Source organism: Cibotium barometz, chromosome 10 (assembly GCF_041138505.1).
Source record: "Cibotium barometz isolate CiBa-2024 chromosome 10, ASM4113850v1, whole genome shotgun sequence".
Lineage (NCBI taxonomy): Eukaryota > Viridiplantae > Streptophyta > Polypodiopsida > Cyatheales > Cibotiaceae > Cibotium > Cibotium barometz.
The window spans coordinates 31,190,522-31,202,491 of NC_141055.1; the positions used below are offsets into that span (position 1 = coordinate 31,190,522).

At 42.3% G+C, this 11,970-nt stretch overlaps 1 protein-coding gene across 1 annotated transcript; it reads left to right on the top strand.

The window, feature by feature from the left end:
• Positions 1-2,996: 2,996 nt before the first annotated feature.
• Positions 2,997-4,112, top strand: LOC147634780 (uncharacterized). Its single transcript, XM_086803409.1, has 2 exons — positions 2,997-3,253; positions 3,447-4,112. The coding sequence occupies exons 1-2, from the start codon at positions 3,140-3,142 to the stop codon at positions 3,924-3,926; spliced, it is 594 nt and encodes a 197-aa protein (XP_086659535.1). The 5' UTR covers positions 2,997-3,139; the 3' UTR covers positions 3,927-4,112.
• Positions 4,113-11,970: the final 7,858 nt, after the last annotated feature.

The window sequence follows — 11,970 nt, forward strand, 5'->3', positions numbered from 1 at the left end:
TCCACCTTCTCTTTGTTTGGATCACCTCTCCATTATTGCACCAAAATGCTTCACCACTAATGGAGTGTGGAGGAAGAGCTAGTCTTGCCTTGATGGAAGAAAGAGGAGATTCCTACACTTAGCTTGCTCCAAGAAAGAGGTGGAAGAGGGAAGCTCATGTAGGAAGCACAAATCAATCCCAATCACATAAGACTCCATCAAACTATTAAGCAAGATTCAACACAAGGCATTCAAGAGAGTGAGGGAGGGAGAAGAAGAGATCTCACACACCATTACTCATTCAATTGCTTAATGTCATAATTATGTATATACATGAATTTTCACACTCGATTAACCAATAGCTAGGTGAAACACGGGGACAATAGCCATGTGAATACCTAGGTGATTAAGGTGGCACGCTTCTCCTCCCAAGATGCGGGTGTGATTTTGGTCCACCCCTCCCCCTCACTCCACAAAGGAGTGAAGAGTATGTGTTTTTTATCTTTTGCAAAAACAAGGCCTTCACTAGCTACTCTAGCTTCCAACAAGTATATACATGAAGTCTTTAGATTCCCCAATATATCCATTAAGCTCACATAAGGGAACTTTATGTATTCCAGTTCCATCTTTAAAAAAAGATAGACTTTGATTACAAAAGACAGTACAACAGCGGTACAATGCTTTACAAAATAAGACGAGGCAAGGCCTCAGGGGGTTCACATTAAAATATGTAAGGATAGCATATGAGTTCAAATGAACGGGTTTTTTAATTCAAAATTTTAAGATAAGTTACAGAAATACATTTACAAAAAAGGCATTTTTTAAATCAATTTTGAAAAAAACCCTGTAAGTCCATAAAGAAAAAGGGGTCATTTTATTCATGAAAAATTACAAGTAAGGGTTTTTGAATACAAGTAAGGGTTTTTTTAATACCCCTTAAATGCACATGATACATAGGGCCATGTTAATCGGAGTGGTTAATGCAGATTAACTTAACTTCAATATACTAAAATTTTCCAGAGTTGGCTTGAAAGATATAGTTGATCTATCAAATCTATATGCCAATTAAAAACGTTTATCCCGCCCTCTATGAAGCACGTGCTCTTTTGAGTTTAATTACTAGCTATCATAATTAGCTAGTTATGAGCATGTGTACCTTTCCAAGGAGGTTTGGTGTGGTGTGGGATATGCTAAGAATAAGCAATCTATTCCTCTATAGCTCTGATCTTTGCTTTGGATCCACATGGATACAATTTCAAGACCACAAGTTCCATTTCTTATGCTTGATTTTGAGTAAGTCTTGAGTTAATACTTGGTTAAAGAATGATAATGATAATAATAATAAAGATCACGCTTAGCCTATATAAAACACATGCTCTCTGAGATTGAGTAACTCTAATTCTTAGAATTAGAAATACCAACTTTTACTATTTGCAAACAAGGACTTTACACATTGTTTTCTTTCCATAGCTCTAGGTAAGGAGTGGTTTTGAGAGTGACTCCTCACGAAGACTCACATGCTTTCCCCACCCAATTTCTTCTGCTTGCTTGAGAAATCATTCCATAGTAGATCCCTATGATTTAAATTATAGACAGTACGTTTAAATTATAGTTGAGTATGATTGTAAGTTCTTCTTGATTCTCATGAATAATATATTTAAATTATAGATAGTATATTTAAATTATGGTTGAGTATGATTATAAGTTCTTGCTTCTCATGAATAATATTTAAGTACTTATTATGACTTATTCCTAGCATGCCTTATACATACAAAAGGGAATAATCCACATCTCACTAATAACTTGTTCCATAAAAGCATAAAAGAGTTTCAAAATCCTTTAGAACTATGCACATATAGATACATATGAAAGGAAACAATCTACATCTCATTAAAACTTATTCCATACAAAAGTATAAAAGAGTTCGATGTCCTTTAGAACTATGCTAACATTGTATATATGTGAAAAGGAAACAAACTATAAATATGTTCCATTTCACACACACACACACACACACACACACATATGCATACATACATACATACATACATATGCATGTGTGTGCGTGTGTGTGTGTATACACACACACACGCACATCTTCTTTTAAATTAAAAAATAGAACTATGCTTACAAATAATTTCAGGTGGGGTAAATGAAACATATAAACTAGGTATTTCAACAAGGAAAGTACAATGTTTCATTGAATGGAGAGGAAGATATATAATGTTGGTAATTTCAAAAGGTGATATGGATAGGGAAAGTATGCGATGATGTGAAGAATTATTTGAATTCTTGAGGAAGGATGAGGCAAGCATCCACAGCTTGTAGTAAAAATATACAATCATGCATATTGAAATGGTCCTGAAAAATACTGCAAGCTCTTATGTCTTGAAAATATATAATCATACAACGTGCAACATTGAAATGGTCCTAAATAGTGCAAGCTTTGATGTCATCATGGAGGAGCTCATCATTGTGACCACACATGTAAATATTCAAAATAATGTTGCTTTCCCATGAGTAGAGTAGACTAAAAATTTATTGGGGGAAAACCACTTTGGTTAAGATGTGTGGGTCTGCCATTTGAGCGCATCATCTTGGACGTCACATATGGTCATGGCATTTGAATAAGGTCAAGTTTGAAAGAGAGAGAGAGAGAGAGAGAGAGAGAGAGAGAGAGAGAGAGAGAGAGAATAGATCTCTCACTTTGGATGTATAGACATAGCTTGGATTTCAAGGCCAACCCCTATATGACCATGACTTGTGTTCTTTCACCATCTTGTGTCTTATGCTTTGTTTTGAGTAAACCTTGAGTTAAGCCTTGGTTGAAGAATGGGAATCAAGAAAAAAGAAGGTCCACCTTGGCATATAAGAAGCAAAAATGCTCTCTAACAAGGTGTTACTATAATCTTCTAAATTAGGAGTAAGGCATTGTCTAGGACGTGCTCATAGGGTCACATATGAGAGAGAGAGAGAGAGAGAGAGAGAGAGAGAGAGAGAGAGTACAAAATTTAGAGAGAGAGGGGTGGACCTACTAACTGAATGTCCTCAAATATTTGTCTCGCTATAGAACAAGGCTAGGCTCTCACGATCTTTTGTTCAAGATCCTCTTCTTTGCCGAATTTGTTTTCTAAAAATAGAATAAAATTAGAGCTTTGCAATGGCAACACGCCCAGCTTGCACCAGCAGGATGCAAAGCAATGCGGGACTGGGTCTTGCTCCAGGGCTTTATTGCGAGCTTGCAAAGCGAGGGAGCAAAATCTCCACAAAAATGGTTAGTTCATCTCTGCCCACTTTAATCATTCACCAAGTGGCTTTATTTAACGCTAAATTGGGTCCTTCACTATATACCTCATGAGCAATCACTATATACTGTGGGTTTATTAGCCTTTTTGCTTACAAATCTGGGCTTCCATATTGTTATTTTTGAACCCCTCTTCCATTCATCTTCTCCTCCTTGCCTGCAGGTGCATGGCTGTCCCCCATCGACAGGCAAATGGCTATGTCTCAAAGCGCGTGCAGAGCTTTCCGGAATAGGGCAGCCCATTGTTGGCTCCAATCCGCAGCCCATAGCTGCCACCAGTTCAGAGGAGCTCGCGGGGAAGGAGACCTCTGATTTGGCAGATGCTTTGGGCTCCATCTCCAAGCTATACAGCGAGGTGCGCGAGGAGATGAAAGCGGCTGCCGATTATGTGGAGAAGACGGCCGAGGAAAATGGGCGGGCAGCGGCGGACTATGGCAGGAGGGCGTATCGCTATTGGCGGAGCGCCCAGATGGTGGCAGCCAGCAAGCGCAAAGGGGAGAGAGTTGTGGAGGATCTGGAGCGACTGCATGGGGCGGTCATGGAGATGGACTCCGGCCGAACCCCCGCAGATTACCTCAGGCGAGCCGAACTCTTTAGCAAGAGCGCAGAGGTCTTCCGCAACATGGTCTCTGATGGATCCTAATACACTCCTTCCCGTGTGCAGAGTTTTGTAGCTTGCCATTCAGGCCATGAAGTGCTAGCTCGTCTGTATGAAGATTCATGTTCTGTACAGGTTATCCAGTACTAGCTCGTCTGTCTTGTGTGTGTGTGTGTGTGTCTGTCTTGTGAGTCGAAGCGCGCGCTTCGACTCTTTTTAATCGTATTTAAACTCCTAAGCACCACCTTCATTAGAGAAATCTTACATTGCTTGCATACCCAAATAATTTATTATCGTGTCCCTATAGCTTCAATTCTTTTTGTTCTTTTATAGTTTCATTTTTTTTCTTTTTATAAGTAGTTAATCCTTAATAATAAGCTTTACTATGGTCCTATAATTTGATGATACAACTAGCAAAGATAGGGTAGTGTTTAAAAAAAAACAAAACAAAGTATAAAACTTACAATGTTTGTAAAAAGTTATATAAAATATTAGATGTTGGAGTTCAAAATTTGATAAAGCTTCTCTACAATAGTGGGTAATTTATGAGCCTAGGTGGTAACAACTCAGGTTGCCAACAAGTACGAATCAAATTCAAACCGCGGTTGTTGTTCATCTTCAAAAAGTTAATCCTTAATGTTAAATTCTCCTTTTGAGAACAATATGAATACCTTAAGTCAAATCAAAGGAGGCCATAATAAAGTGGATCTCTTTTAGAGAGAGAACAAGACCCTTCGATCAAATTCATACAAAAATAGCCTCAAGTTCAATCTTCACTTGACCTTGAGTTGGGAATACCACTTTCTCATCGTCCAATACATGCTCAGGCCCAGGTACATACTTCTTGAGTAAGCTGACATGAAATACATTGTGAATGTGTAGGTAAGGGCATAGCAGAAGTTTGTATGCTTGATCCCCAAGCTTCCTTGTGATATCCACAATATCTATTCAATGAATAATGTACACTTACTTTTCTTAGCGCATGAAAAGTTGGTGTTTTCTAAGTATATATTCTTCATGACTAGCAACATCCTTTGAATAGACTAAGATATCATCGAAGAGTGAGAGGACCTTTAAAGTCATCCAGGTATTCTTTGAAGATGTCTTGCATTAATCAATTGAGCATTGGTTAACCTAAAGGGAATTATGGTGAACTCGTAATGTCCGTATCGATTGTTGAAGGTTATCTTATAGGTACATCTTGCTCTTTGATTCTAATATGATAATATCTTAATATTAAATCCAGGTATTCTCTAAAGATGTCTTGCATTAATCGATTGAGCATTGGTTAACCTAAAGGGAATTATGATGTTGAAGATTATTTTAGGTACATCTTGCTCTTTGATTCTAATATGATAATATCTTGACAGTAAGTTGGTTTAAGCCCCTAATAATCTATGCATAGCCTAAGGATCTTCTTCTTTAAAAAAAAGTACAAGAGCTTCATGGTGAAACATCGGGTTGAACAAATCATTGACCTACTAATTATCTTAATTGTTCCTTGAGTTCAATGGCTTTTGGAATAGCAATTTTGTAGACTCGTTGGCTACGGGTTGGGCTCTAAGAATCAATTCTATTTCATGATCTTCTTCACAAATTGGAGGCATCATTATTAACTCCTCTGGAAACACATTTGCATATTCATTCACTCCCACCATGGCTCATTTGAGTGTGGTTCCTTCCCTATTAGTTAAGCTTTACTACATAGATTGACTGCTTCTTTTGGAGTCTTTTGAGTAGTTTAGCCACCTTAACTAACTGCTTTACTAGACATACATTCTCACCAATCCCTTTTACCCTATTACCGTGAAGGTCAATAAAAGAGATTATTCCTTTTCACGACAAAGGACATTAGCTTGATCCTCCATGAGCTAATCCATTCCTAAAATTCCATCATATAATCCTAAGGGTAAAACTTTGAATTTGCACTTGGTCAGATTCTCACCTAACGAGAATTAAATTATGTCTGCGCGCGAGTAGTGGAAGTTTCTAGACAACTCAAACTTGCATCAATTTCCCATGCCGTTGTTCTAAGACTACTTTACGCATGCATCTAGTCAAAATGAAAGAATGAAAACTTCTAGAGTGTATCAAAAGCTTAAATTCCTTCCCTTTATAATTTTTTGGCCTGAATCACTGAAAATTATCTATTCGTCCCTTGGTGTTCTATGGCTGCATGAATTCAACATTCTTTCTCTTCTTCTTCTTGCTCAGCAATCGGTACGGCCTTAGACGTAGCCAATTGGGTACTAAACCATCCTCGAGAATTTTCCTAGTTTTGAGGAGGGGGTGCTTGGTTACTCTGAAGTGAAGGGAAGGAGGTACTCTGAAGTGAAGGGAAGGAGGTGCTTAGACGTGGGGTCTCTGATTATCTGGATAGGCATCCTAGTATTTACTTGATTTGGACAGTCAAAAGCTCTATGACCAAGTTGCTTACACTCAAAAGCTCTATGACCAAGTTGCTTACACTCAAAATATGCATTTGCTTAACATAAGGCATTCCTTTGTTCTTCAAATAGAAAGAGAACACTTGGAGACAGCTACATTAGGACTTGTTTGGGGTCTTCTTGGGCCCTTTAATTTGCCCCAAGCCTAATGACAGTCATTAAGGAATGGTGCAATGGGAGAAGGCCATGTGGAGAAAAATGTTGGGTTTCCCTGCCCCTAATATGTAGGGGTCAAACTTGAATCATACGTTTTTTTTTTTAAGAAATTGGGCTGAAAATGCAAAATCTTTCAATAAAATCAGATTTCCCACCTTTTTTTAATAAAGACAGCTCAAACTGGCATAAATGACCCCACCTCAAAAAGTGGGCTAGGGCCAGAAACGCCCCCCCATCATTATCCCTCATTTAAAGCTACTTTTCCCTCTCCCCACTCCCTCTTCCTCTCTCTAAAACTAGCAATTCGGTTTTGAGTCTCTCTCTAACTAAAAGAATCTTTTTTGGCCTCCTCCCTCTCCATTCTGCCTTCCCCTTCCCTCCTAAAGTTAGATCTATCTTTCTGTGCCTTCTTGGCTATGGAAAGCTTGGAAAACAGTCCACTTTTTCCCCCATCAAGTCCATCCTCTCTTGCTTGCACACATTCTTCACTCTCCTCTTGCTAGCTTATACACATTCTTGACTCCTCTTGCCAGCTTATATGCTCTGCTAGCATTAGGTTGCAGAGATCTTCTTGGCTATGGAAAGCTTGGAAAACAGTCCTTTTTTCCCCATCAAGTCCATCCTCTCTTGCTTGCACACATTCTTCACTCTCCTCTTGCTAGCTTATACACATTCTTGACTCCTCTTGCCAGCTTATATGCTCTGCTAGCATTAGGTTGCAGAGATCTTCTCACACACCTACAACTTCATAGCATTTAGCTTAGTCGGTTAGCCAAGCACAATGAGTCGCCGACCTCGTTCAAGGGTGGAGTCCTTTAGCAGCAGCAACGAACAAGACGACACTGGCTTGTGGGTTACAAGCACCTTTGCAAAAGGAATGTGGGTGACGATGCGTCCAAGCACAAGGGGAGCCCACAAAGTCTCTCGCAGATACATAGGGTTAAAGTCACACCATTGGAAGGGTCGCATAGTGGATCTCAAGCAGGGGGCTGACGGAAGCAAGCAGGTGATGATCCAACACGTCTACAAGGCATCGCAACTCCGTGTTGACAATGCCAATCACAAACGCTTTCCTGCAAATTGTAAGTTTTATTTGTGCTTCTTGTTTTATGGGCTGCACTGAGACATGTTAATATCATTTCATGTTACGGCTCTCACGTTCTTCATGCCTTTACATTTGTTTGTGTTTTTGTTCAAGGAGGCTGATGTTCACCGGACTCCTACAATGTGGATTGCAAAGGGAGGCACAGTAATGAGTGCCTTTTTGCCACCTTCGTGGGATTTGAAGGTTATTCAACATCAGGGTGACAAGATAAAGTGCATGGTGGTGTCGGAGAAGATGGTCGTTCGGTACCAGCTTGGAAAGCAACAACTCTCTATTATCTTTCCTTACAGACGTTGGAAGCTGACTGGAGGCGAATGGCAAGCACTCGATTCGGACATCAACGATGCAGAACAGCTTGATGTACATGTTAGCACGCAAGCTGATGTGTGGGATATCGTAGTAAATGCTGATTGGAATATGGCGAACCTAAGGGAGTACTTAGGCCTTAGGTTTGCACTGAAAGGTGACTTTTCATTTGTGATTGATAACACACCTCTACGTAAGAGGAAAGAGGCATCTTACTTTTGTAAAAGCATTCCCTTCCCCAGATGTATCCATATCAAGCAAGCTATGTAACAGATTTTGAGAGATTAATTCAAAACAATTTTGGCTACTCGCAATTTGCGTTCAATTTTGTGCACTTTTAAGTTTTGTCGCGTGTTTTTATTTTTTTGGAGGTTTTAAGTGAGTTTTTAAACATAAAAAAAGTTTTAAAGACCTCTTTATAAGTCACTTTTGGCCACTTTGAGTTCATCTCCTCACTCTCGGCATCTTTGCGGTCCCCTCGCCTTCTTCGCTACTCAAGCATGGCCACCCCCGCCCAAGCTCTCCTATCTCAATTGCACAAGCTTGACCTCGGTCACTTGATCGAGAAGCTTGCACCCATCTTTCAGACATCTATTGACATGGAAGGCACCGCCGAACTCCATAATGACGTGTTTGGGTCGTTCATTAGCTCCATGGACACATGCATGGCTGAATATTGTGTCAACTTTGAAGACGAGGAGGGAACTTGGGTGCCTGTGGATCTTATCAAGCATACCTACAAAGCGGACAAAAATTTCAGGTTCAGGCTTGCAAGATTCCTCAAAGGCCTTAGTAGCGCATATCTAAGGGAGGAGGAAGAAGATAACCTGGTAGGTCTTGGAATGGGAAACATTGGCACAAGTTTTTTGAGGTGGGACATGACTCTTGCCCTCCTGATCTTAGAGGGAACAGAGAAAAGCAAGGGAAAGAGGAAGGCCACTCCTCCAAAGAAAGCCACACCTTATCTCTTGATCAAGGAAGCTGACCCAAAGGAGGAGATTGTCACCCCAGTGCAAGAAGCATCTCTTGCACTTGTGACTCTGGCGGAAGAGCCGCAAGCTGAGGCTGTGAAACGGGACATCGAAGGGGACGATGTCATGGATGAAGTTCCAGAGCTCGAAGTGCGAACTCTACACCCCATCATAGTAGAAGGTGTAGAGTTCTTATTTTTGGATGACATCGCCCATGTCCTTGGGCTGCACCAGGATGAAACTCTCTCAGTCATTGCTATGTACGCGGGCATGCGAGACACACAACAGCCGTCCAAAGATGATGACATCCACATTGACTTCAGTTCCGCAGATGTCACAAAGGTTCTTGCGCTCCCGGAAAATCATGCCTCAATAGAGTCCCTTGTGGCAGAGACTCTTGTACAAATATCCCAGTGCAAGGATTTCTACGAGAGTGTGCCAGAAACTAGCTTTGCCCCTCACAAGCCGCTTGCCATTTCGGATTCCGTCAGTTTCGGGAGCATCAATATTAGTGATGCAGACCTTGCGGATCATGATGATGCCACTGAGGTAGTACACCCAATTTCTTTCCTTCTTAATTTGTAATTTTTTGAAGTCAACTCATTCTTCTATCTACTTTGTAGACCGCAAGAGAAATGGACTGGTTCGCAAGCCGAAAGGGTGGAGCACGAAAGGAGGTGGAGGGGAAAGATGCTGCGCTATGGCACTACATCCCGAGCTTCAATGCCGAGATGCTTCGCGTAATTCACAACGACTTTTCAAATGATGCGCAAGCTGAATTTTTGAAGTGCAGAGCCCTAAGCGCCATCCTGTCTGAAGCCCCTATAGCTCAAAATGCCCATAAATGTATTCTTGTAAATAGGGAAGCAGCGATCTATAGCTTTGGTGATAAAGGTTCAGGGTCTTTCCTAGGATTTTGTGGCCTTAGCCTTGGACAAGGCATCACTGATGCCAAAGAGATAGCCGAACGCATTGGTGACAAACCATCAGTAAAGACTCTCACCCACGAGGCTTTCACCAAGCTCATCAAGCGAGTTGGCTAGATCCAATGTACTCATTTGCCTTCTGTGAAAATCAAACAATTAATGACATCAAGATGTTTTTCGAGCTGATTTTAAGTTTTATCTTCTTGATGTGTTTATATGTTGTTGTCGTGTCCTGTCATGATGTTTCAATCAATTTTTGTGAACGCTCGTCTGTGAAAATCAAATAATTAATGACATCAAGATGTTTTTCGAGCTGATTTTAAGTTTTATCTTCTTGATGTGTTTATATGTTCTGGTCGTGTCCTGTCATGATGTTTCAATCAATTTTTGTGAACGCTCGTCTGCCACCGCCCGTCCGACTTTGGCTCGACTCGACGGGCCGATTTCTCCCGCGTATGGCCCCAGAAGGGTATATCAGCTGTGCGGGGTGCGCCGGGGCCGAGGGGGGGGGCCGGTGGTCGCTCCGTGGAGCCTGTGTGCCACGGAGCGACTTTTGGCTGTTTGGGGGTGCGCCGGGGCCGAGGGGGGGGGCCGGTGGTCGCTCCGTGGAGCCTGTGTGCCACGGAGCGACCACCGGCCCCCCCCCTCGGCCCCGGCGCACCCCGCACAGCTGATATACCCTTCTGGGGCCATACGCGGGAGAAATCGGCCCGTCGAGTCGAGCCAAAGTCGGACGGGCGGTGGCAGACGAGCGTTCACATGAGGTCGAATGTACATAGCGACAACAATTACATGCAAAAGACTACAATTACCTTGACAAGACAACAATCACTTGCAATAGAAAATAACTTTTCTGAAAATAGACATGGTTTTTCATTAATCAAATTGAGATTACAAAACACGGTTTGTTGCATTACAAGGCTTCCCCTATCTAGTGAAAGAGAGCTTCCTCTCCACGGATACGCCTAGCTAGATGAAGATCAGATGGCTTCAAAGTGACGCATTTTGCATGCACCATGCACAAAACCGCGTCTTGGAAAAGCGAAACCAAAATATCCTCGGCACCTTGTTGCAGAGCACCTAGTGCCGCCGCTTGCACACGATTGACATCCCGGCGCTGGTCGTGGATAATCTCTTTGACGAGACGCCCAAAAGGTGCCTTTGGAATAATTGGTGTGCAGGTCTTTTGATATTTGCGAATTTCTCTAAGGGCAACTGTCCCTGGTCTCCACCTTTGCTTCTTCTGCGTTGTTGGGGGCGGTGGTGCTTGCGCGTGGCGAGTCCAAGCTGGCGTGTCATTTTTAAACTTCTGTCGCTGCTCTTGGAAGTTATCGGAAGGGGGTTGTGTGCGTTTAGGAATGGTTTTCCCCTTCTTAGCCTTTGCAGGTGTTGGAGTTTTCTTTGCCTTTGCAGATGGAGTCTTCGGAGCTGCTCGCTGCTCTGCCTCCTTCCTTACTCGCTCCTCTTCATCTTTCCTGTCTTTTTCCTCACGAAGCCTCCGTGTGTTTGCTGCCCTGGCTTCTCGTTCAAGCTTCTGTCTCTTATTTTCTATTTCCTCAGCTGAGAGTTTTCTCTTTCCTTTACCAAGTGCACGAGCCAAGACTCTGTCTAGCATTGCATTGACAATCCTATTGCTCGGCAGATGCTCCCTTTCTACTGTGTCTTCATTTCTCCTCTTTGTATATTCTGCTTGAAGACTTTGTATAGCCGCTTCCAAAATTGTGTCATCTTCGTATCCGGCCATTCGCAGGTCAGCAACAAATCCGTGAGCTTTTCTGTTAAGCCAATCCTCCTCCGCAGCAAAGAATGCTAATCTTCTCTTGTTGCGTGCGGCGGCCTGAGCTTCTTCTACAGCCTTCTTATCTGCCTCCGCCTTCCTAACTGCCTCGTCTTCTTCCTCCTTCTTGGCAGCCTCATCCTCCTGTGCTTTCTTTGCTGCCTCGTCCTCTTGAGTTCTGACGGTCTCTTCGGCTTCTTTTCTTGCTCTCTCAGCTGCCTCCATGTCCTCTGCTTCTTTGTGTAATCTCTTCGCTTCTTGGCATTCTTGGGCTTCTTGGGCCTCTCGCTCAAGCCTCACACGCTCAGCTTCCAGATCCACTTGGGCTTGCGGGTAAATGTTTGGGATTGCAGTTCTATGTGCCACCGGTAAGGGCCCGAGGTCTTTGAAAATGTCATCCT

Bases quoted from the DNA above. Each gene is read 5' to 3' on its own strand.
- LOC147634780 (XM_086803409.1), top strand. From the start codon at position 3,140: ATGGCAACACGCCCAGCTTGCACCAGCAGGATGCAAAGCAATGCGGGA. The intron at 3,254-3,446 runs GTTAGTTCATCT...CCTTGCCTGCAG, and splicing joins GCAAAATCTCCACAAAAATG to GTGCATGGCTGTCCCCCATC.